This window comes from Alternaria burnsii (assembly GCF_013036055.1).
Source record: "Alternaria burnsii strain CBS107.38 chromosome Unknown 705, whole genome shotgun sequence".
Classification (NCBI taxonomy): Eukaryota; Fungi; Ascomycota; class Dothideomycetes; order Pleosporales; family Pleosporaceae; genus Alternaria; species Alternaria burnsii.
The window spans coordinates 1863333-1885642 of record NW_024066107.1 but is presented as its reverse complement, the minus strand read 5'-3'; the positions used below and the strand labels follow the sequence as shown (position 1 = coordinate 1885642).

At 52.5% G+C, this 22310-nt stretch overlaps 10 protein-coding genes across 10 annotated transcripts; 5 read left to right on the top strand and 5 right to left on the bottom strand.

Annotated features, from left to right (window-relative positions):
• Nucleotides 1–79: 79 nt before the first annotated feature.
• Nucleotides 80–1280, top strand: GT037_000666 (26s proteasome non-atpase regulatory subunit 13; the record flags this gene model as incomplete). The annotated part of the gene is made up of 2 exons (XM_038925713.1): nt 80–353; nt 403–1280. 2 exons carry the CDS (start codon nt 80–82, stop codon nt 1278–1280), a joined length of 1152 nt encoding a protein of 383 aa, XP_038791569.1.
• Nucleotides 1281–1485: 205 nt separating this feature from the next.
• On the bottom strand, nt 1486–3570 carry GT037_000665 (glycosylphosphatidylinositol:protein gaa1 component; the record flags this gene model as incomplete). The annotated part of the gene is made up of 3 exons (XM_038925712.1): nt 1486–3202; nt 3252–3501; nt 3558–3570. The coding sequence occupies 3 exons, from the start codon at nt 3568–3570 to the stop codon at nt 1486–1488; spliced, it is 1980 nt and encodes a 659-aa protein (XP_038791568.1).
• A 268-nt stretch (nt 3571–3838) lies between these two features.
• Nucleotides 3839–4906, top strand: GT037_000664 (rhomboid protein 2; the record flags this gene model as incomplete). The annotated part of the gene is made up of 5 exons (XM_038925711.1): nt 3839–4019; nt 4146–4283; nt 4336–4417; nt 4468–4533; nt 4585–4906. 5 exons carry the CDS (start codon nt 3839–3841, stop codon nt 4904–4906), a joined length of 789 nt encoding a protein of 262 aa, XP_038791567.1.
• A 1164-nt stretch (nt 4907–6070) lies between these two features.
• GT037_000663 (uncharacterized protein) lies at nt 6071–7732 on the bottom strand (the record flags this gene model as incomplete). The annotated part of the gene is made up of 1 exon (XM_038925710.1): nt 6071–7732. The coding sequence occupies one exon, from the start codon at nt 7730–7732 to the stop codon at nt 6071–6073; it is 1662 nt and encodes a 553-aa protein (XP_038791566.1).
• Nucleotides 7733–8402: 670 nt separating this feature from the next.
• Nucleotides 8403–9549, top strand: GT037_000662 (uncharacterized protein; the record flags this gene model as incomplete). The annotated part of the gene is made up of 2 exons (XM_038925709.1): nt 8403–9295; nt 9345–9549. 2 exons carry the CDS (start codon nt 8403–8405, stop codon nt 9547–9549), a joined length of 1098 nt encoding a protein of 365 aa, XP_038791565.1.
• Nucleotides 9550–10509: 960 nt separating this feature from the next.
• Nucleotides 10510–11750, bottom strand: GT037_000661 (endopolygalacturonase; the record flags this gene model as incomplete). Its single annotated transcript, XM_038925708.1, has 3 exons — nt 10510–10756; nt 10806–11020; nt 11073–11750. 3 exons carry the CDS (start codon nt 11748–11750, stop codon nt 10510–10512), a joined length of 1140 nt encoding a protein of 379 aa, XP_038791564.1.
• Nucleotides 11751–12795: 1045 nt separating this feature from the next.
• Nucleotides 12796–16199, top strand: GT037_000660 (glycoside hydrolase family 35 protein; the record flags this gene model as incomplete). Its single annotated transcript, XM_038925707.1, has 8 exons — nt 12796–12943; nt 13015–13721; nt 13786–13943; nt 14008–14017; nt 14082–15234; nt 15302–15594; nt 15656–15937; nt 15993–16199. The coding sequence occupies 8 exons, from the start codon at nt 12796–12798 to the stop codon at nt 16197–16199; spliced, it is 2958 nt and encodes a 985-aa protein (XP_038791563.1).
• An 84-nt stretch (nt 16200–16283) lies between these two features.
• Nucleotides 16284–17467, bottom strand: GT037_000659 (acyl-n-acyltransferase protein; the record flags this gene model as incomplete). Its single annotated transcript, XM_038925706.1, has 2 exons — nt 16284–16826; nt 17204–17467. The coding sequence occupies 2 exons, from the start codon at nt 17465–17467 to the stop codon at nt 16284–16286; spliced, it is 807 nt and encodes a 268-aa protein (XP_038791562.1).
• Nucleotides 17468–17958: 491 nt separating this feature from the next.
• GT037_000658 (uba domain containing protein mud1) lies at nt 17959–19758 on the top strand (the record flags this gene model as incomplete). The annotated part of the gene is made up of 2 exons (XM_038925705.1): nt 17959–18314; nt 18384–19758. 2 exons carry the CDS (start codon nt 17959–17961, stop codon nt 19756–19758), a joined length of 1731 nt encoding a protein of 576 aa, XP_038791561.1.
• Nucleotides 19759–20090: 332 nt separating this feature from the next.
• GT037_000657 (ribosomal rna-processing protein 8) lies at nt 20091–21809 on the bottom strand (the record flags this gene model as incomplete). Its single annotated transcript, XM_038925704.1, has 1 exon — nt 20091–21809. The coding sequence occupies one exon, from the start codon at nt 21807–21809 to the stop codon at nt 20091–20093; it is 1719 nt and encodes a 572-aa protein (XP_038791560.1).
• Between the last annotated feature and the right edge of the window lie 501 nt (nt 21810–22310).

The following is a 22310-nucleotide window of genomic DNA, read 5'->3' as shown; positions in this document are numbered from 1 at the left end:
CCGTCATTTCCCTCCTTCCGACCCCGAACTTGACCCCCCGTACCCTCTCACCCCATCGAAAAAGCCGCTCGCAGCAACCATGGCCATGGACACAGACACGATTCCCAACCTTCTGGGCGATGCGCGGGACGAGGCACCCGAGGAACTCCAGGAATACTTCATCGCCTTTGAGGACTTTTGGGAGCGAAAGCTATGGCACGAGCTTACCGACAAGCTCATCGAATTCTTCGACCACCCAGAGAGCGCCAAACAGCGGATACCCTTCTTCGAGACCTTCATCAAGAGCTTCGCAAACAAGATCAACCAGCTGAAGCTCGTCACCCTGGGACTCAACACAGCTACACAATACAAGGGTGGCATGGCCCTTTCCTCCTAGACAGAAACATCAGCTGACCCTCACAGACGACAAGGAACGCCTCGCCTTTGTCAACGACCTCGCAAAGAGCGTCAACAAGCCCGCTTCACAAGACGCCTACGTATACGCCACAGTCGCCGCCGCCAGTATACAGCTACGGTTAAAGGACGAGGAGGGAGCCAAGAAGAAGCTAGACGAGTGTGAACAGATACTGGACACCTTTGACTCGGTCGAAACCGTTGTGCATGCGTCTTTCTACCGAGCAAGCGCAGAATACTACAAGTCCAAGCACGAGTTCGCTGCATACTACAAGAACGCCCTGCTGTTCCTCGCCTGCGTCGACCTCAACGACCTGGAACTCCGCGAACGCCAGTCGCGCGCCTACGACCTCAGCATCGCCGCCCTCGTTTCAGATTCCATCTACAACTTTGGAGAGTTGCTCCTACACCCCATCCTCGACTCGCTTGTCAACACCCCACATGCATGGCTTCGCGATCTTCTCTTCGCCTTCAATCGCGGCGACCTGATGGCTTACGACGTGCTCTCCAACAACATCACCAAGGTCCCGCTTCTCAAGGAGCACCAGACCTTCCTCTACCAGAAGATATCGCTATCCGCTCTCACAGAGACCGTCTTCCGCCGCCCACCCCACGACCGCGCCATGACCTTCTCCGAGATCTCGCATGAGACCAAGGTACAACCGAACGAGATTGAGCACCTGATCATGAAGGCGCTGAGCTTGGGACTACTCAAGGGTCAAATCGACCAGGTTGCCGAGATTGCGCGTATCAACTGGGTGCAGCCCAAGGTTCTGGACATGAAGCAGATTGAGGGCATGAGGACAAGGCTGAAGGAGTGGGACGCCAGTGTCAACCAGCTGGGTAACTGGATCGAGGGTGTAGGCAAGGACGTCTGGGCTGCTTGAACAAGCATCATCTTGCAGCAGGTCACGGTTATACGCCTTTTAGAGCACGTCGTCTCCACTTCCAATAGGTGGCATGCATCAGCTATAAGCAAGACGCGCGGTTGAATGTAATCATAGGTAGTGGCCATAGACGGTCAACGAATGAAAAGACTCATGACTCCATTGCACTCGATGACTTGTGTATTATCTACCATGTAGTCCACTTCTATTCCCAGAATCCAGTTGAAACCACCACGGCTCCTGCAAGCCATGCAGGGAACCAGACCAACCAGACAACAACCTGCGTCCACATGCCCCAAACATGCCACCCGATCGCGCTCTGAACAAGAACATCCGTTAGGTTGGCTCCTAGCAGCTTCGTTATAGTTTGTATAACCAGAACAGGGTTCAGCATGGCCAGCATCAGTAATTGCATTCCAGTAACCCCACGATTGTTACTCTTGCGTACAAAGCCCAATGGCACGCACAGCACCCCGACCAAGACACTCAAACTAAAGTTCAGCGTTGCTAGGGCCGCAAGGAACATGCCTAGCAGTAGCAGGGAGAAACACTGGAGCAGACAAAGGGCCTGCGGTGTCAGCACGTCGGGGGCAGACCACCAAAAGAGAAAGGTTATGATGAGTGGAGCGAGCGTGGTTAGATTGCTGGCTGTGAGAAAAAGGTTGGAGAGGTGGTCAGTGTCCCAGTTGTTGAACAGGTATAGGGGGATCAGGCCGGAAGCATGGGCTGTGAGGACGAGAATGAGGGGAAGGAGGAGATGACGTTCTGTTATCGTCGTGCTGGCTTTGGGGACAACAGCTAGGGAGCCGTCTTGTTCGACGAGCTCAGTGGCTGGTTGTTTAGATGCAGATTCTTCTTTCTTTTCTGGTTGCTCCGTCTCAGAGTCAGTGTCCTTCTTCTTGAGCTCATCTTTGGTAGTCTCATTCTCGGCTGTCTTGGTGTCTGCCGGAGCGGACTTCTCGGTCGACGCCTTTTTGGGTTTTGTGGCGGCGGGATTGCTGACAGGCTCTGTGCTACGTCCGCTCTTCACCCACAATGCCATTGCCGCAATGCTGAAGTTGATGGCGATCAGCATTGCCGAGGGGAGATATGTGCCAATGCTGACGAAGCGCTTATCTTGTAGCAAAAGATAGAAGAAGAAACTCTGGTGCAGATGTTCGAGGAGGTTGTTCAAGCTTCGGAAGAGCGATTCGACGGTTTTGCCAAGTGACATTTCGTCATGCCAGCCGTCCCCAACTGTCACCAAGGTAACGGCGTCGACGTGGTATGGAATAAAGGACGAATGAGGCCCAGTTGCATGACCAATGCCTTGCGAGAGCATACCTCGAAGCATGGTCTGGAGCCGCTCCTTGTAGGAGTCCTTGTGATCCCACATGCGCTGGATCACACAGCCGATGCCCATCTGACCGGAGGCAATCTGCACTGCAGTGTTGAACAGATCCAGGTTGGGAAGTTGGCCGTTTATGCCATCGTATACGACATGCAGCTTGTCGTACCGATGACCCCAAGGACCCGCAGGATAGTCTACAGCGACAGCGCCTTGCAATGCCCCACTCTTGATCTTCAGGCTCTCAACATAACGTGTATCGTGTCCCTCGTGGTAGGCATCAACCCAGGCCTGCGAGCCGATAGTGCTATCCCCAGGAATGAGCAGGATGATATCCTTACTCCAAAGGCTCCAGCGCTTGAAGTAGCGCGCCAACGTGAGAACCAATGCGACGCCAGAGTTGTTGACCTCGTCTGCCATGTTCTTCCATGCTCCGATCAAAACAATGGCTTCGGTTGCGTCTGCACGGGGACCCTGGAGGATAGCATAGACGTTTTCGTTCGCGATGGTCCGGTTCGAGACGGTATAGTTGTAGTGCTGGGTTGCGACTTTGAGGTTCTGTTCACGGAAGATGGCTTCGAGTCGCTGTGAGCGCCTGTTGCATAGTCAGCTTCGGGCATGTAGGTTCCAGTCTGCATGCGCACTCTGCGATGGGCTTATCTATCAATCCATGGACCTCATGGCGATAGGCTCGAAAGACATTGTGCTCGCTGCCGGTGAAGTAGGTATGTACTTGTCCCGGGAGGAGCGCATTCTCAGAGACATATGTCCTTCGCGAGTATTCGTTCAAGGGGAGCACCAGGAGCCATGCTATGCCAATGATTATGCAGAGCGCGGAAAGGTAGGGCGGTAGCTTGAGTAGACGTTTATCCTGCCGGAGCGCCAGTATCGAGGCTTCACGTGTTTGTTAGCTGTCGGTCCATGTCATGCGCGCACAGAGCTAGACTCACACAGAAGAGCCATGTCGACGTCTCAGTCGCCCGTCATGTAGGAGAAGAGAGAGAGAGAGAGAGAGAGAGCGCAGAAAACGAGTTGTGTCCTTGCCCTCTGCCCAGCATCCCACATATCCGTCTGGGAAGGTGCTAAGTCGACTCGAGCGGGAGGATCGTCACTAGCGCTCCGTCGACCCTGGACCCTAGTCCCATTGTAATCTTCCAGTCTGTTCATCTTAGCACAACACAACGCGCCTGCATAACAACCACCCCAAACACTCGGCGTGCTCGCGACGACGATGCCTATAACCTCGATTCCCCAGATAAGCCCTGCGCGGATACGGTCCTATATCCTGCGCCTGCCGTTCTGCACAAAGCTGCTAGTTGCGGCCATTGTAGGACTATGGGTTGCGACGATTCCGTTTCCGTGGATTAGAGACTTTGGGGCTTTGGAGCCGGCCAAGATGGATTTGACGCAGAGTATGTTTGTTCTGTCAATACCGGGGGGTTGAGGCCAACTACAATGCTCGTCTTGTTGCCATGTCTTGCGGCGCGGAAGTCACGGAGCTGGGAACAAGACGAAGAGCTAATAGAATATACCTGTAGTGCACCGACTCAACTTGTTTCCTTTGCTCCATTGGAATTTCATCCACATGATCTTCAACCTCTTCGCCGTAACACCACTTATCGAGCGCTTCGAGTCTGAATACGGGACACTAGTCACGCTTGCGCTCTTCACCGGGCGTAAGATATATCCGGGGTGACATGCACAAATATCAAGCTGACCATGTGGCAGCTTTCGGAACCATACCAGGAGGCGTATACACCTTGTTGGAGAAGTTTGTGCTGAGGAGTAATACCTCGGTCATGGGTGCGAGGTATGCCAATTCCAAGTAATCCGTGTACGAGGACATACTAACAGAGACAGCGTATGGGTCTTCCTCCTCCTATCAGCCGAAGTGATGAAGACACACAAGGCGAACCCCTACTTTAGGTACAATCACACTTTCCCTCCCCCAGCCCGATTGTAACTAATCGGTTTCAGTGTCGGGCCCTACAAGATTCCAACCTGGACCACCCCACTCATTCTTGTCGTTCTGACCAGCATACTCGTCCCGCACGTCAGTCTTGTGGGCCACCTGTGCGGTGCAGGCCTCGGCTACCTCTGGGCTTCCGGATACATCAAGTTCCTCGTACCACACGAGAAGATCTTGAGATGGATTGAGACGAAACTGAACCTGCTCGGAAGGTTACCGCACTACGTCAGTGTCGACCAAAAGACATACGGCCGCTACGGCGTGCTCCCGACTACCAGCGTGCCGCTGAGCAATAGGACTCCTGACAGTGGACAACGACTTGGACCGTAGTCGAGTCGAACGAGGGATTGGGGCTGTCGATTTGCTACCGGCGTTTTTGCATTGCGCGGAGTCTACGTCGCCACGAGGCGTTGAGGTGTGTTGTAGTGCTTGTAATGCGAAAGATTGGTCTTTCTGTACAGATATGTAGACTTGACGCGATACGGCATAATCCTAATGTTCTCCAAGGCAGATCTAGTCATTCTCGACCATGGTTCGCCATCTTCCGCCTTGGTTTGCAGCCACTAATACTAGTCCTGCCATCCCCTGGTGCCCCTCATCCAACAAACTCTTCTTCTCCGCCCCACCGACCACCACGACGAGGTTAGGCAAAACCCAAACGTCGGTTTTCCATGGCAAACCTCTCGATATATAAGGCTTTTTCTCCAAATCCTCCATCAATCACCTCTCTTTCGAGCCCAACTCGCAAAGATTGAAAAAGTCTCCTTGGTGTAGTTGGTTATCACGTGGGTCTCATATCATCATGTATGACTGCTAGAATACGGCAGATATCCCAAGGCCGCCAGTTCGAGTCTGGCAGGGGACAGTTGAATTTTTGCGCTTGCGCAAGCGATATGGGTGATTGCGGCTTGCTTTTTACTTGTCTGCAGTGTTGCACATGCGTCGCTATTCATCAATTTTTTGGAATCACAACATTAATTTATGGAGGAAATTATAGTGTACCGCGCATCAATTTTTGAACCTGCTAATGTAATACACAACTATAATTCCGACGCGTGGCTGATTTCTGTATCGCTTTTCCGCAAATGGTCCATGTTTTTGTCAATGGGGTTGTGACGTTTCTCGCACGTAGCAGACTTCACCGCAGATTCCCACTACCAAAAACGGCAACTACAACAAGGCGTAGATTACAGCACTATCAGAGGGGCAGAACGATGAGGGGCAAAGGTGCGAGGGGCGCGGCGGGGTGGTCTTGGAGGGGCAAGCCTGGGTTATGTTGAGGGAGGGGCACGCAAGACGTCTCGTGAAGTTGCTCACGGCTGAGCTAGCGTAATGATATGAAACGAGACGAAATAGGCTGGTGGGTCTGTCGTGGTCAAGTGATTGTATCTAGTTCCTTACAAGGAGATTCTTGTCTGTCTGCCAAGGGAAGCATTTTTCTGGCTACATTGATGAGTCCAAGTAGCTTAGGCCATCCCTCGAATTCCACGAGAATCAATACACGTATGCGCTTGCAGCTGATCTGGGGGTATTTGAACCACTTCCCATTGGACTTGAGCCTGGGCTTAAGCCACCTCTTCGTCTGTCGGACCCAAGAATTCTTTCGAGCTCCTCTGCTTGCTTGAGCACATTTTGGAAATAACTACCTTCGATGCTCCTCTCAGCCATGGCGTTGTTGTCCTGTAATACATTGAGGCAGAAGAACACCATGTTTCCTAAGAGAATGTTGCTCTTCATGTCAACTTGGGATGCGACCTCATGGGCACTGACCTCTTCACCATCGTTGATGTACAGCTTCGTCGTGTATGTCACAGTGTCGAAATCAATGTGTGAGAACGGCGCTTTGAGCGCCATCTCCGCGAGAACGAGCCCGATGCGGAAGATTTGGATATGTTTGGAGAGGTCGCGACTGTCTCTTCTCTCACGGTTGCTTTTGTAGCATTTCTCCAAGGTGCGCGTCGTCAATGACTGGCCAGGCGCTGCGGTTAGCATGCTGATCCACTTTCCATCCTTGGTCCTGCGCCAGCGTATGTTCGAACAGTCGAGGAAAGACAGCCATTGGCTCCCTATCAATCGGAAACAGCCTTGCGCGACGCCAGTTGCTATTGCGTTTTGATCCTGCGAGTATAGTTTTTGTGAGCCAAGATAGACGTTCTGGTCGCGAATCGTACTCGATAGAGGCTCCTTGTATTCCAAATCACAGAGGAGATTTGTCGGCGGATTCTTGACGATGAAACCTGCCGATGTAGACAAAGTTGGTACCATGTAGCAACTATCCTGCGTCTTGCTCGCAAGAGTTGACAGGGCAGTGGCGATGTCGTTTGCGACCATGGATGGATCGTGGACGGCCTTGATGGTAACGGGCTGTACAAGGACTTCGTGGCTTGTCCCATGCATATTGAGTAAAAACGCAAAGTCGCGCCTATGGACTCGAGGAACTGAAAGGCCCATGTGCAGTCGATGGCTCGATGCGCTGCACCGATGAAGCCGCTCAGCGTCTTTCTGAGCACGAACAACATCTAGTAACTGGCTCTCAATCGTGTCTGCCCTTCTTTCTCCGGCCCTGATGATCAGGTGCCGCCCAGGGAGCCGTTCAATCTCCGAGAAGATGTCCACGTGCTCTTTTTCGAGGTAGAAATCGGAAAGACGTTCCAGTGTGGCGAGCTTCTGATTCAGCCGCTTGAGACGCATCTCTAGGTCGTATGATTTTCCCAGAACGCTCAAGAAAAATCTGCGCGACCATGTGCCCTTGCGTTGTATCTTTCGAAGGCATTCTTTGACTCGTTCTTCGTTACCAATATCCTGGTTTTCTCCATAATAGGTGCGCCCTTGCTCGACTTTGAGTGCAATGCCTCTGATTCGGCTGATGTCGCTCTTGATGCTCCCTGTGATTATGTTGATAGTACCGATTGTGGCTGTTACGCGCTCATGGCCCTCTTTTCCAAAGAGAATTATAGTGTAAATACTGGGTCGATGAATCTGTATGTCGTACTTGTGTTGCCAGCTGTCAAGAGAGATTCTTGCGAATTCGAGACCCTCTTCAATGTCGAAAAGTCGCTCAGACAGTAGCTTCCACTGTTTGATTTGCAGTGCGAAGGTGTGCAGAGCCTTTACAGCTGTATAGAGACTTGAGATAGCAGCCAGCACTTCAGCCATGGCGTATTCAGAATAACTGCCGTGTTATCTTGAAGACGTAGTTGGTACGTAATTTCGATGACGCAAAGCGCACGCGGAGCAGGAGGAAAGGACCTTTGGGCTATGCGCAGCTCGATCGCAATAACATGCAGCTACTGAGGGCAGATTTTATGACGCACGGTGTCGTGTAGAATGTAATGTGGGTACCGAGTGCCAGGTCGAGCAGAGGCGGGTCGATGTGATGGATCAAAAGAGAGTATCCAAGGATATTAGATAGTTGGCAGCATGACCCATGAACTATTGCGGCTGAACTAATGCGAACGTTCAGCTCGTCGGTATTGGTGTGGGGTATCGCAGCAAGATTGGTTGTAAGCACACTGCACAAGGATGAGGTCACCGTTTGGTGGTACTCAGCCCCCAACGGCCCCCAACGATGTCAGAATTGGGTTCCTGTTCAGGTGTTTGGGTCGCACTGATCATATGAGCCTAAATTCCTCCCATCTCCTTGATTCTGTTGACTTTCTGACCCCACTCACAGATTCCCTCTGCAATGGGGGGCTATGCAAGAAGAAAGATTTGACGCATGCCTGTTGTCCCGTAGTACCTTGCCATCAACAGTGGTGCATCTCGACTGGCGCCACAGAGCAAGCTCTTGAGTGACTGATCTCTTCCCCTGGCTCACTCCTACACTATGGCACCATCTTCAGTTGAAATCGATGAAGATGATCGACATCCGAGCCACTTTCGGTCGCGTTCAGGAAGCTATGTCGATCACATAGAAGAGAAGACGAGATGGGACCGGAGAAGCCGCGAAAGAGAGATGAAACGTTACCATGACGGCCGCTATGGTACAGCCTCATTCTCAACGTCTTTCAATCAACCTACGCCTGACCGACTCGGCGTTCCTGTATTCGAAACAACAGGAAGGACGCGATCGAGTTCAGATGCGAGCAGAAGACCTAGAGAACCAGAACGAAGGTACAACACACAGGAGGTGCGCCCGAGCATTGTCCCAGTTGACAGGTACGATCTGACCAGCGAGCCAATCCTACCCAGTCAGTCAACTGTCGTGTATGAGCGAAAGATGCAGCACCAGAAAAAGCCAAGCATCAAGGTGGAAATCCACCAAGATAATCCTCCCTTGTCCGTGAGCGGCACGACCTTTGCGCCAAAGAGGAGCCCGAGCGCTAGTCCAAGATCACGTACTGCACAACCTCAGCTTCAGTACCAATATGCAACAATTCAAAACAAGCTCTACCAAATCAGCAGTACATGCGCGCCATACATCGACGTCGAAGCAGCAGAGCCTCAAGACCTCACTTTTGAAAAGATAGTTGAACAGACTAAAGCCTTCTCTTTCGATTTGCGGGTGTGGGCTCATCTTGCGAACATTGAGGGTATGGCCAGGGTCGATTCACGTAAAAGGGAGGTCGTGGATGCTGCATCGCGAGGCCTGGACCGCCTGCTGGATCAGATAACGACCTTGAACGACACTTGTTTCAGGGCCAAGCCGCGGGATCTAAAGTTTAAAGTGCTCCCTGAAGTCGAAGATGACGGCTTGTTCGAAGATGGAGATGACGACAGGTACGTGCCTGTAGGACGCGAACACGATTGTGCTGACAGATGGTTTCAGCTGTGATTTAGACCCTACAGAGACTCTGAGCTTCGCTATCCATTCCAGTCTACACAGCATCGAGCTGCAAATCCAAAACCTCAAGCGCCTGAGTCGGACGCTGCAAGAGGCCACACCAGACGCGAAGAGCGAAGTTGTGGCGGTCGCGAGGCTCGTAGCGGAGACAGTAAAGTACTTCGGATCGCAGGAAGCGTTGAGCCGCTGATCAACAAACGAACAAATTGCTGGGAGGAAGGGGTTGGAGGACGGACGGCATGCGAACTTGCACTAGCCGGATAAGAGTGTGTAGTTTCTTGATCCATTTGAGAGGTCATTTAGCATATGTGCAAGGTGCGAGGTTACAATTGACGTGTGCTTACAGGCGATCGCGTTTCCAGATTTCGGTGCATTGATCTTGCAGCGTGAGGAATGCGGCATGTGTGAGGAGCGATGGGTTGGTTGTGGCTGCTGGGACCCTCGCGTCATGCCTAGGTAAACTGAAAGCCTCCAAGATTGGAAGGCAGGGCTCGGCGCAACCACTGCAGCCACCGCCGTCATGTTTTACGAGAACCCCACACGCTATATCGATTGGGTGGATGGAAGATCCAAATCACCGAGGACCGCTGGGTCTTGAACTGAGCGTCGATCTTCAAGAGCTTCTACGACGCGTTGCAAGCGTGAAGAATGAAAAAGAGAGGCTGGTCAGTATGCTAACCTCACGCTACGTCATGGCTGTTCGGTACTTGGTCGAAAATGCGGCATAACAGCAACAAACCAGACGTTGGCAATGGCACCATACTCTCGACTTCAGTCCTTCGCAGTATCAATCACATTGTCCTCAAACGTTACGCAGATGGCGCAGTGCATCCCGTCAGCTCTTCTGAGAAAGATTACCGTCCACAGTCCATCGTGCATGTCTGGTTCCCATCTCGACATACTAAAAGTCTTGAAATACTGAGCAAGGGAACATATTCGTAGGAAGGCGTGTATTAACTAAACGAGATTCAAGAAGGACCCAAACCCCTCACCTTTCCGAACATCTTAAAGAAGAAGCGAATATTTACAGCGCAGCATAAGGAAAGACTGCAGCATCAAGCAGCTTGCCAAATCCCAGGAGAATTGTATATCATCTCAACCGAGCCAAATTCAGATACTTCCACCCAAAGCCCCGGTTACCGTCAAGCCCTCACGAACACTTGGTAACGCTGGGCACGTTGGAGCACTTGTCATAGGTCTTACCACCAGTAACGTCGACACCGGTCCAGGTCCAGCCTGTGCAAGATCCTTTGCCACAGGTGACAACGACGTCGTAGCCACTGCTGGAAACACCACCAGTGACGTTGTCAAGTGTCAAGGCGGTGATGGGGACACCAGTGTCCGCGTCACCGTGAAGGTCACCACCATCGTAGTTCTGTTCAATAAGAACGCCATACCTGGAACGTATTAGAATTCGATAATGAGTGCAACTTGGAGAAAACGTACTTGGAAATCTCAGACAGAGTAATATCTTCGTAGGTAACCTTGTTGATCTTGCCGGTTGTGCCAACCTTAGCCTTGACGCGGACACCGTTGACAGACTTGGTCACCTCGGAATTGGAGAAGGTGACGGTGTCGACAGTGTTATCGTCACGACCACCAACCGAGCCAATGGATAGACCGTGTCCACCGGAGCAGAGGCCGTTCTTGAAGGTGATTTCCTAGCCGACTTGTTAGTAGGTACGAATACCGCAATCTCATGTCATTACTTACGGTACCTGAGTTGACAGCTACACAATCATCCTGGTTGTAAACCTTGGCGCCATCAATGATGACGTTGTTGCTGGAGCCAATATCGAAACCATCTGTGTTGTGGCCCTGCTCGTCCTTGTCGCCGTCGGACGCATCAATAGTCATGTCTGTAATGGTAAGACCATCGCAGCCGTTGATGCTAACGACTTGGACAGGAGGGTTCTTGATGGTAATGCCGGTGATAGAGGAGTCGGTCAGTTTGTGAGCCGAGAAGAACTTGGGCTTGGTCTTTCCACCGTTTCCACCTTTGCCGTCCCACCAACGAGCACCATCACCGTTGAGAACAGATCCCTCGGCGCCCTTGACAGTGATCTTCTTTCCTCGAATGTCAAGAAGAGGACCCTTCCACTCCGAGTAGCCCCAGGTGGTGGTACCCTCGAAGATGACAGTAGTATCGTCAGCCAGACTAGAGAGGTCCAAAGTTGTGCCTGAAGGGACGGCAACGTCGGAAAGGACCATGGTAGCACATGATGACTGTGACTTGGAAGCCTCAGCAGCTCCGTTGGAGCCTGAAAAAGTGCAGCTGGAGGCACGCTTCACGACTTCGGGCTTGGGTGCAGGAGTGATGGCTGGGGCCGGAGCTGCAACAGCAGACGCCGCCAGCGACGTGAAGAAGATACCAAGAGTTAAGGCAACCATTGTGAAAGATGCTTGATATTGAAGAGAAGCTTGAGGGAGTGAGTGAAGTGCTTGGTTGCTTGGCCTACATGCTTGGTACGCCACATATATATATACAGATTTCTAGCAATGCTATACACGCATGTCAATGACTTAGCTATCAGCTTCCTACTCATGTATCGATGGCACAGTCGACGTGCCCATCATTTCCCGAGTCGAGTTTCTCCATAGTGAAAGATGAAGGATTGTTTCGAAGTCCTCCAATAAGTGGAGAGCATGGAGACGAGATGAGAGAGACGTAATCGCTCGAAGCAACACTTGCTCAGTGCGTGTGTCGCCAAGGGACTTTTGTTTCAAAAAATCCTCCAATGGGTGGACCCGCTAAAGATCCACATGTCCAGACCTGTCGTTCGAAAGGCACCCCCGTTGTCGCGTCAATGCATTACCAGAACCGCGTGACAAGCATCGGGAAACACGGAAACTAAAATGCTTGACCCTTTTGCAGCCCGCCCCAGGGGAAGGAACATGGGAAAGCTCTCTTCCGTGGATGAGGTAAGGTCTCGAAAGCGGCTAGCCCTTCCGCCGGACATTAATTGCACATCTGCGTTGTTCCCAGCGGTTCGCGGGTCGCTCACGTTTTCGTTCCGATCTCTGTGGCTGCGATTCCAAGGCCAACAAAAGACACAGAATGCATGCTGCTGGACTCTCCCATGACGCGTATCGGACTTGCCCCTTCCTGTTAGGGCAAACCTTCCGCTGGCAAGCTTCCTTCACAAGCACCTCGGCATTCTCGGGCAGATGATGTTCCCCCTTCTCCGCAAAACGCCACATCTGGGGTCTTAGTACCTTGCATATATTACCCCGCGGCCTCGCTTGCAGCAGTTCTTCCATGGCAAACATTATACCGTCAATGATATCGTTCCGTGAAGCGCAGGTCCGGAGGACGATCTTCGACCGTGGCTGAAATCTGCGGGCTAGTTGCATGCGAGCTCCAAGGCAGGGTTATGGAGCAAAAGTCGCGTCGCGTCCAGTATTGAACCTTTTCCTGGTCACTCAGCAAATCAAGATGCGGTTCTTCCGTCTTTTTGCTGTCGCGATCTCGCTGTTCTTTTGTGCATTGGCTACCGACAATGGCCTTCAAACGGACGTGGAGTGGGATAATGGATCGCTCATGGTCAATGGCGAGCGTGTAATGATTATGAGTGGAGAATTCCGTACGTTGATGAAATGCAATGAACAGACCGTACATGAAAGACATGCTAATCCTTGCATGCGTACCTCTCAGACTACGCTCGTCTCCCCGTTCCAGAGCTATGGTTCGACGTCTTCCAGAAGTTCAAGGCGAATGGCATGAATGCTGTCTCGATCTACTTCTTCTGGTCGTATCATTCGGCATCGAAAGGTGTGTACGATTTCACGACACCCGGAAAGGACATTCAGCGCCTGTTTGACATGGCCAAAGAAGCCGGCCTCTACGTGATTGCACGGCCAGGGCCCTACTGCAACGCCGAGACTAACGGTGGTGGTTTCGCGCTTTGGACCAGCGACGGGAGTGGTGGCAAGTACAGAACATCAGATGAGACCTATCGGCAAGCATGGTCGGAATGGATTGCTCAAGTTGGCAAGATCATTGCGAAGAACCAGATCACCAATGGTGGACCAGTCATCCTAGCGCAAGTCGAGAACGAACTCCAGCAAACTCGTTATGAGGCCGACAACACATTGGTCATTTACATGGAACAACTGAAGACCGCCTTCAAAGATGCAGGCATCATCGTACCTTTGTCACACAACGAAAAGGGCTTCAGATCGAAGAGTTGGTCCACTGATTACAATAATGTCGGTGGCGCGATCAATGTTTATGGGCTGGACAGCTATCCCGGTGGCATGAGCTGCACAAATCTCGACACTGGATTCAACCTGCCGAGAACGTACTACCAGTGGTTTCAGGAGGTCTCCCCCACTCAACCTGAATATCTCCCCGAGTTCGAGGTAAGCCGTGACCTTATTAAATGCATGTGGAACATACACTGACCTGTTGTCTTCACCTCGTTAGGGAGGATGGTTCCAACCTTGGGGCGGTTACTTCTTCGATCAGTGCTTGGCTGAACAGAGCCCTGAATTTGCGGATGTTTTCTACAAAGGACTAATCGGACAGCGCGCTAGTCTTTTGAATCTGTACATGGCCTATGGAGGTACAAACTGGGGACATAGGTGAGTCGGGACTGCACGAAATGCATTTGAGACGTACACTGACTTGATACCTCCACCTGAACAGTGCCGCCCCCGTATGTAACTCCTGTTCATGAACTATATTTGAAACATATACTGACTTCGTACTCCCATACTCAGGTAGTATACACCTCCTACGACTACGATGCACCACTACGCGAGACCAGGGAGGTACGCGACAAGTTCAAGCAGTACAAGCTTCTTGCCCTCTTTACCCGTGTTAGTAAAGGTCTGCACAACACCTTCATGGAAAATAACGGCACCGCAAATGCAGTCGACAATTCAGCCATCTGGACCTGGCAACTCAAGAACCGCGATACAGAGAGTAGATTCTACCTCGCCGAGAACAACAACACGCGCACCCGTGCTGTGACTGATTTCTCGATGACGGTCAAGACATCTGAAGGCGATGTCAAGATTCCGAGCTTACAGCTTGCGGGTCGACAAAGTCGATGGGTAATTACAGATTACTCTGTGGGTAATGAGACGCTACTTTACTCGTCGGCTGAGATCGCGACCTACGGTTTGTTCAATCGACCTGTCATCGTCTTCTACACACGCGAAGGACAGGCGGGAGAATTTGCTTTTAAATCGCAGAGCAACCTGACCTTCAGAACGTACGGCGCGAAATCAGACATTGCAAGCGCATCGTCGAACAGCACATACTCAAGCTTTTCTTACACCCAAAGCAATGGGGCGACGGTTGTAGAGTTCTCGAATGGAGTGCTTGCTTACTTGCTCGATATACCAACTGCGTACACCTTTTTCGCGCCAGCAACGACTAATGATCCGAATGTCACTCCCGAGCACCAGATCTTCGTGCAAGGACCATATCTAGTTCGCTCAGCTAGCATATCAGGTGGCGCAGTTTCTGTTATTGGCGATAATGCGAATGCGACGACCATCGAGGTATACGCCGGCTCTGGTGCGGATACAATATCCTGGAATGGAAAGGAGCTCGCTACAACAAAGACGCCCTACGGCTCCCTCACTGCCGCCATTAATGGTACCAAGGACCGCGACATCACTCTTCCAGAGCTTTCAAACTTCAGAGCGGCTGAATCCTCCCCCGAGATCCAACCCTCATACGACGACAGCAATTGGGTAGTCGCCGACAAGAACACCACACTAAGCCCTGTGAAGCCCCTAACTCTTCCTGTACTCTTCAGCAGTGACTACAAGTACTACACTGGGGCCAAAATCTATCGCGGATACTTCTCAGGCAAATCTGCAACATCCCTCAACATCACAGTTCAGGGTGGTGTGGCTGCGGGTAAGATAACCCCTTGTACGGATTGTACACGAGACACACACACTGACTTTGTACATGAGTATATTAGGATGGAACGCATGGCTGAATGGGAAGTCGATTGGTTACCATCCTGGTAACGCGTCGCAAACTTCGACGACCGCATTGCTGTCTTTCAAAAACATCACATTGAAGGATGAAGGCAATGTTTTGACAGTAACAACGGACTATACTGGCCACGACCAGACATCCACAGGCCCAGCCGGCGCAGAAAATCCTCGTGGTATACTCGGTGCACAGCTCCTCAGCGGCAACGATACCAAGCTATCCTTCGACGAATGGAAGATCCAAGGTAACGCGGGCGGAGAGCGTAACATCGACCCTGTTAGTGGTTTTCCTGCACAAAACGCATGTAAAACATACACTGACTTTGTACGACCTTTAGGTTCGCGGCCCCATGAATGAAGGCGGTCTCTACGGTGAGCGTCTTGGGTGGCATCTTCCCGGTTTCGATACCTCCTCCTGGGAGGATGCTAGCCCCACCACTGACGGCGTCCAAGGCGCCGCCATCCGCTGGTTTACGACGACATTCTCACTTTCTATCGACTCCGATCTCGATGTCCCTGTCGGCATCGAAGTCGGGGCGCCGAAAGGTACCATTGCCCGTATGCTTCTCTTCGTCAACGGGTATCAGTACGGCAAATATGTTCCGCACATTGGACCACAGGTACGTTATGGCTGTACGACATATATGTGAGACATGCACTGACTTGGTTTTCCAGACACGATTCCCTATTCCTCCTGGCATCCTCAATATGAAGGGCGAGAATGTTTTGAGCGTGGCGATGTGGGCGCAGACTGAGGCTGGAGCGAAGTTGGACACGCTGAAGTTGGTTGAGTATGCTAGGTATGAGAGTGGCTTCGCCTTTGCAAGCATCGATGGAAAGGCGTTGCAGGATCGATGGGAGGATAGGAGTCAATACGCATAAACTTGGCAGGCTCGTACTAGATAGTGTATGATCTAGTCTACTGATATCAATCCATCAAGGGTCGACTTGGTCTGCCAGTTCCACTCAATATTCCCATCCATCATCTCCACTATCTTCAAAGTCTAGGACCATGTCTACCCAGTTTCCTCCACCATACTGGCATTTGCTCGGACCAATCTTCTTGAACCCCGCCTTCTCGTAGAACTGTATATATCGATCTCTACAGATGAGCGCTATCCTAGATGCCACACCTGAGTCTTTGATTCTTTGTACGTAGCTCTGCAGTAATATCGAGCCGAGCCCTTTGCGCGCGAAGTTGGGATGCACACATAGCGAGTGCAGGCACACTGTCTGGCCGTCTTCATTGTGCCCTACTTTTGGCGTAAGCTGGTAGTTGGTCTTCCAGTCCTTGGGGTAGTCCATAGCGTCATCAGTAACAACAGGTGAGTTCGCTTTGGTTGAGATGATGTGGCCAATTATCACACGCTTCCGGTCAGTGTCGGTCGAGTCTAATGACGGAAACGAATGCAATTTAATGGTTTCGCCTAGTGGCCCTGATGTGGTGGGGTAGGCGGATGAGAAGAGGCCGCTACATAGTTCACCGCAGGTTCGCAGACGGTATTCGAGCTACAATTGGTCAGCGTCAGATATGGAGATTTTGTATACCAGAGATGCTTGTAAACCCAGAGTCTATTGGATCAAGTCTTGAGAAGGAAGGGGCGTGGCACAGGAACGACCAAAATAGGAAAGAGCGACCAGTTAGTGTACGACAAACTCAATTGATGCCGTTAATGGATGCACGAGGGAGATGAAAGTTTGGTGCAATGTTGGATGAGAACAAGGCAGACGAAAAGCATGCAGACTTGAGAGTTGGAGTAACCTGGTGATGGAGAAGAGCGCACGGTGCGAGGCCTGATGGAGCCCAACGGTGGTACTGAATAAGAGATACAGGCATTGACTGTGATACTAGAGAAACAAGCCAGACAGCAAATTGTTCTTCTCACCTTCTCGCGCGACGCGGCTTCAACCGGATCAAAGGCGGCATGCTCAAGCCAATCGCAGTCGTCAAGGTCGTCAATGTTCAGCAAAGAAGCATATGGACGAACTCCCAACTGCTTCAACCGCCCCTCCTGGGCAATGTTGGAGCTGCGATGGGGTACCAGACTAGATTGCTCGACGGGTTCCGGACTAGAGACGGTCTCAGGTTCTCTTGATAGTTGGGGCATGGCATCCAGCGTCTTCTTGTCTGCTAATAAGTCCCGAGGCATCTTGGCGGTCGATGGCAACAGACGTTGTGGTGGGTGGGCGATGGGAGGATACGGCAGGAAGGCAGGTGGATGCAGCTGTAGGAGGCCGAAGTGCAGCGATGGGTTTGTGGGTTCGTGGTTCCTGGAAGACTCACGAGACTCTGCGGCCTCAGCCCCGCCTTTACTAGCGGTTCGCTTCGCTTCGCGTTGCCGTTGCAGATCGTTCCGGGTTAGCTGGGGACGGGAGCTGACTCAGGGGAGCAGGCGGGGGCATGTTTCCTAGGTAGGTATTCTTGTGGTGGTGTATCATGTACTAATTCGCGACGTGACCGTGTTTCTCTCGGGAGCAGCAGGCCGTGCCAGCGGGGTGTGCTCAGCGGCGGCCTCGTCGGCCCATGCCCTGACTAGCAAGGTGGTGTGGCAATGGACTTACGAATGACGTGCAGTAGGAGGATGGGTGCAGCGGCGGCCAGACGATTCTCCTGCATGCTGCGTTGGGCCGACGTCGAGGCATGGCAGACGTGATGCTAGCTTGGGCCTACACGGCCAACGTCGTGGTTCCGTACGCTCGCCCACGACTGCGCGTCGATGCCTACGCCTACGCGCTGATTCATCCGACGCTGGGTTCGCGGCTCCACTACGTTCCATTCCCTTCCAGCCCAGGCGGCGACGGCGTTCCCAAGGTTGCGACAAAAACACCACGGCCGAGTGCCTCCTTCCCTATAAGCTCCCTCCCGCGCACCGAGACATCACACAGTCGCCTCCCGCCCGACCCAAGCCAACCTCAACCACCCCGCGTGTCACATCCCGTCGCCTCATCCAGACGTGCCCGCATACGCCCCAACACGCGCTCCGGCCCACCATGTGAGTTTGTACCGGAGCCATTGCTGTGTGCCACGACGCTGCCCCGAGCACGCTGCTAACCCGCTGCTGCCAGGCCTCGCGTCACCATATCCATCACCGCGCCCGGCACCCAGGCCGACACAGACCTGCTGACGCTCGAACTGCCGCCGGGCAGCACCGTCAAGGACCTCAAGGGCTTCATCGAGGCCGACACCAACCTGCCCGCCGCGTCACAGAGCCTCTACCTGAACGGCCAGCCGGTAGCCATAGACACGCAGACACTCGAGGACGCCGGGGTACGGGATGGCGAGATGCTGGCCGTCGTGATGCGCCCCGCACCCCGACAGAACAGGAACCTCCAGCACCCGGGCAGGCCCGCCCAACCTGATCCAGAGGGCGTGCGACAGCTCGTCCTCAACGACCCCCAGCAGATGAACAAGCTGCGTCAAGGTGACCCGGAGCTCGCCGCCGCCGTCAACGACCCCACCCGCTGGAGAGATACATATGCCATGAGGCAACGACAGGCCGAGGAGTCGGAGCGCGAGCGTCAGAACCAGATCGCCCTGCTCAACGAGGACCCCTTCAACGTCGAGGCGCAACGAAAGATAGAAGACATTATTCGCCAGGACCGCGTTGTCGAGAATCTGCAAAAGGCATACGACGAGAACCCTGAAGGTACCAACACATCATTCCCAACAAGTCAAACACGTCCGACTCGTATTGAGCCCATGCTAATCTTCCACACAGTCTTCACCCGCGTGCACATGCTCTACGTCAACACCGAGGTCAATGGCGTGCCCGTCAAGGCCTTTGTCGACTCTGGCGCCCAGGCCACAATCATGTCCCCCGACTGCGCCGAGCGATGTGGTATCATGCGGCTGATGGACGTCCGATACGCCGGCATGGCGCGTGGTGTCGGCACAGCACGTATTCTGGGTCGCGTACATCACGCCGAGATCAAGATTGGTGGCGCAGTCATGCCCTGCGCTTTCACTGTCATGGAAGGCAAGGATGTCGATTTACTTTTCGGCCTGGACATGCTTAAGCGTTACCGCGCCAAAATCGATCTTGAGAAGAACGCCCTGTGCTTCGAAGGTCAGGAAGTACCCTTCTTGCACGAGTCGGAAATCCCCAGGAGCTTCGAGGAGGCCGAGATGAATGAACCGACTGTGTCTGGTCCTAACGGGGAGGAGATTGGTGCAAAGACGGGTGCTGTACGACCGAAAGGCAGCGCTGCAGCTGGTTCCTCGAATGCAGGCGCCTCATCGTCGTCGTCTCAACCTGCACAGCCGCAAGCCCAGCCCACATCGTCCAAGGCACCCGTACCGTCTGCACCTAGCAGCAACTTTCCCCGGGAACATGTTCAGCAACTTACCGGCATGTTCGGCTGCTCAGAACAAGAAGCCATACAAGCCTTGGAGATGTTCGGAGGCAACGTCGAACATGCTGCAAGTTTTCTCATCGGTTAGTGCATGCGGGAGCATCAGGACATGCTCAGTATTGCTACACGGCGCTTGCCTGCCTTTGCCTACGACTTACCTAACATGGCTTCGCCATTTGAAGAGATGTGGATAATTCAAATGAGTCTTTAGATGAGGAGACGAGGAAACGAGTTCACGACATGGCATCGAATAACACGCATGCATTATCCATGAACAGGAATAGAAGCTGAAGAGTTTCCTATGAATAAATGCATCTTCACGAAGATCAGATAGATCAATTGATGAAAGGCTTTCAACGCCTCTTACGCGCTTCCTGCCATGACAGTACATTCCCACGCCTATTCGATCATACGCCCCGCTCACCTGATCTTATACAGGCAAGGTTTCAATACCGCCCCATCCTTTTCGTCACCCTCATTCTCTCCCTCACCCGCACCAAATCTCTTCCCCTTGAGCCCAAACTTCATACCCCCGCCTCTCTGTGCCACAGCTCCTGCTTTCTGATCTTCCCTCGCATTCTTGCCCTTGCTCGGGTGTGCCGCCTTGACAAACTGCATCTTGACAAACATCTTGTTGCTCAGATCGATCGCATCCGCTGGCCTCTCCGGCAAAGCATCAAGCACAAATCCCCGCTTCCTCAGTACCTCGATGAATGCGGAAACATCTGTTCCCTCCTTGCCCTCTTGACCATCTACATTGACCGCGAGTTCAGCCTCGTCTTCAGAGTCAACGGGGCCTTCCTCAGGCGGCTTGTCTGCTTTTGCTTTCTTCGCCTTGGGCGGTTTCTTGTCCATTGTCTTCTTGAGTGAGCCGATAGAATTTATGGGTACACCGCCCTTCTTCTTGTCTACGCGTCCAAATCTAGATTTGATCTCCGAGACCCACAGTTCGCCTTTCCAGCGAAGGATGCGGTATGCTTCATCGATGAAGTCGAGCCAGTTTGTTCCCATAAGGGCAAGACAAAATATGGCTACGTCGACGCTGTTTTCGGGGATAGGGAGTGCGGAGATGTCGGCTATCGTTACGAGATCGGCAGAAGGACCCGAAGGTTTGGACAAATCAAAGGAGTGGAATGTGAGGTTGAGGGACTTGAGGTGCGGCTGTAGGCGGTACGATAACGAAGCTGTTCCACAGCCTAGATCAGCGATTGTGCTGTGGCCTTTAAAGTCTCTGGGCAGTGGTTTCGCGTCGCCTCTAGGAGGTGCTATAGCTGTAGTCTCTTCTTCTTCAAAGCCTGGGCCTCTGCGGACTCCGTTCTTTGCTGGTCCTCTTCTGTCCTTCCGCGAGTCCTTGTTCCGCAATTTTCCTCTTACGAGTATGCTGTTCACGTAACCGTCTACAGGGTTCGATGGCCATACTTCGACCTGCTGGGCAAATCCACGGTGGTAATCTTCGAACATGGATGGGTCTTCCTTGAAGAGAGACGCGCTGTCGGCGGAGGGCTTCGTATAAAGTGCTTCGTTCAGGTGACGGAATCGCGCACTAGCTAGCTTGCTACGCATAGATCGCTGGAGGGGTGTGAGGCCCTTGGGTTCGGGGAGAAGGTTTTCTAAGGCTGGGGTTTCAGAAATAGACTTCGTGCCGGCGGCATTTGCGGCGAGCAGTTTGTCAGCTTTGGACTCCTTCCTGCGCTTCTTCTTCTCGCGTTTTGACTCGCTCTCGGCCGTCGCGGGCTCATCCCCAGCAGACTTGGCAGCATCTGCTTTACCCTCTGAAGGTTCTGCTACCAGTGCAACCTCTGCCTCTGCTCCTCTTTCGCCATCTCCATCCATTGCCTTGTCCTTGTTACCTCCGGCTTTTCCTCGCTTTCTCTTCTTCCCGCGCTTCTCTTGTGCTGCCTCATCTGTCGCTTCTACGCCATCCGCCTCCAGCTTCTTGGTCTTCTCCACCTGCGTTCCTTTTCCTTTGGCTATATTGTCCCATTGTTCTGCCAAGTTGTCCGCGTTAATCTGCTGCTCCTCGCGCTTCTCTTTCCTCTTCTGCGCCTTCTTCCCGGGTTTCGTGGAATCTTTCTGTTTGGGTGCCTCGACCTGAGTCTTCACCTGCGCGGCAACGTTCCACCCAGGAACAGCGAACATGTCGACGAGCTGGTGGAGACAAGTATGCGATAGTGACGCGAGATTTGGAAGACGCGCAAGAAAGTTCCTGGCACGGCTCGAAAATTTGGGCGGCGGAAGGTTTTACCGAGATGTGGGGCTTTAGCGCGGAGTTCGTCAACTCCACTTTGCTGGCACCGCATACAAGGGAGAAATTGAAGAGGTACGCTAAAGCTTCCTACTGCTTTACAGCCTACAACAGCACTAAGGTAATTATGAATTATATAGACATCAAGGTTTAAAGTCTACATTAAGTTAGAATATCTAGTATTATTCTACAAAATACTGTTGTAGACTGCAGTAGGGAGGACTAAGTACTCCCGCTCCTCGGAATTTCTATGTATACGGTACTGGAGCAGACTGGTCGCGTTCTCTTGGCACAGCTTGAAGATATTCGCAAAGTAGAAAAACCTAAGGCGGCTCCCTCGCCGGGCTGGTTGCTTTGCTTCCAAGTCAACTGCAATAGGTACCCAGCTGTCGATT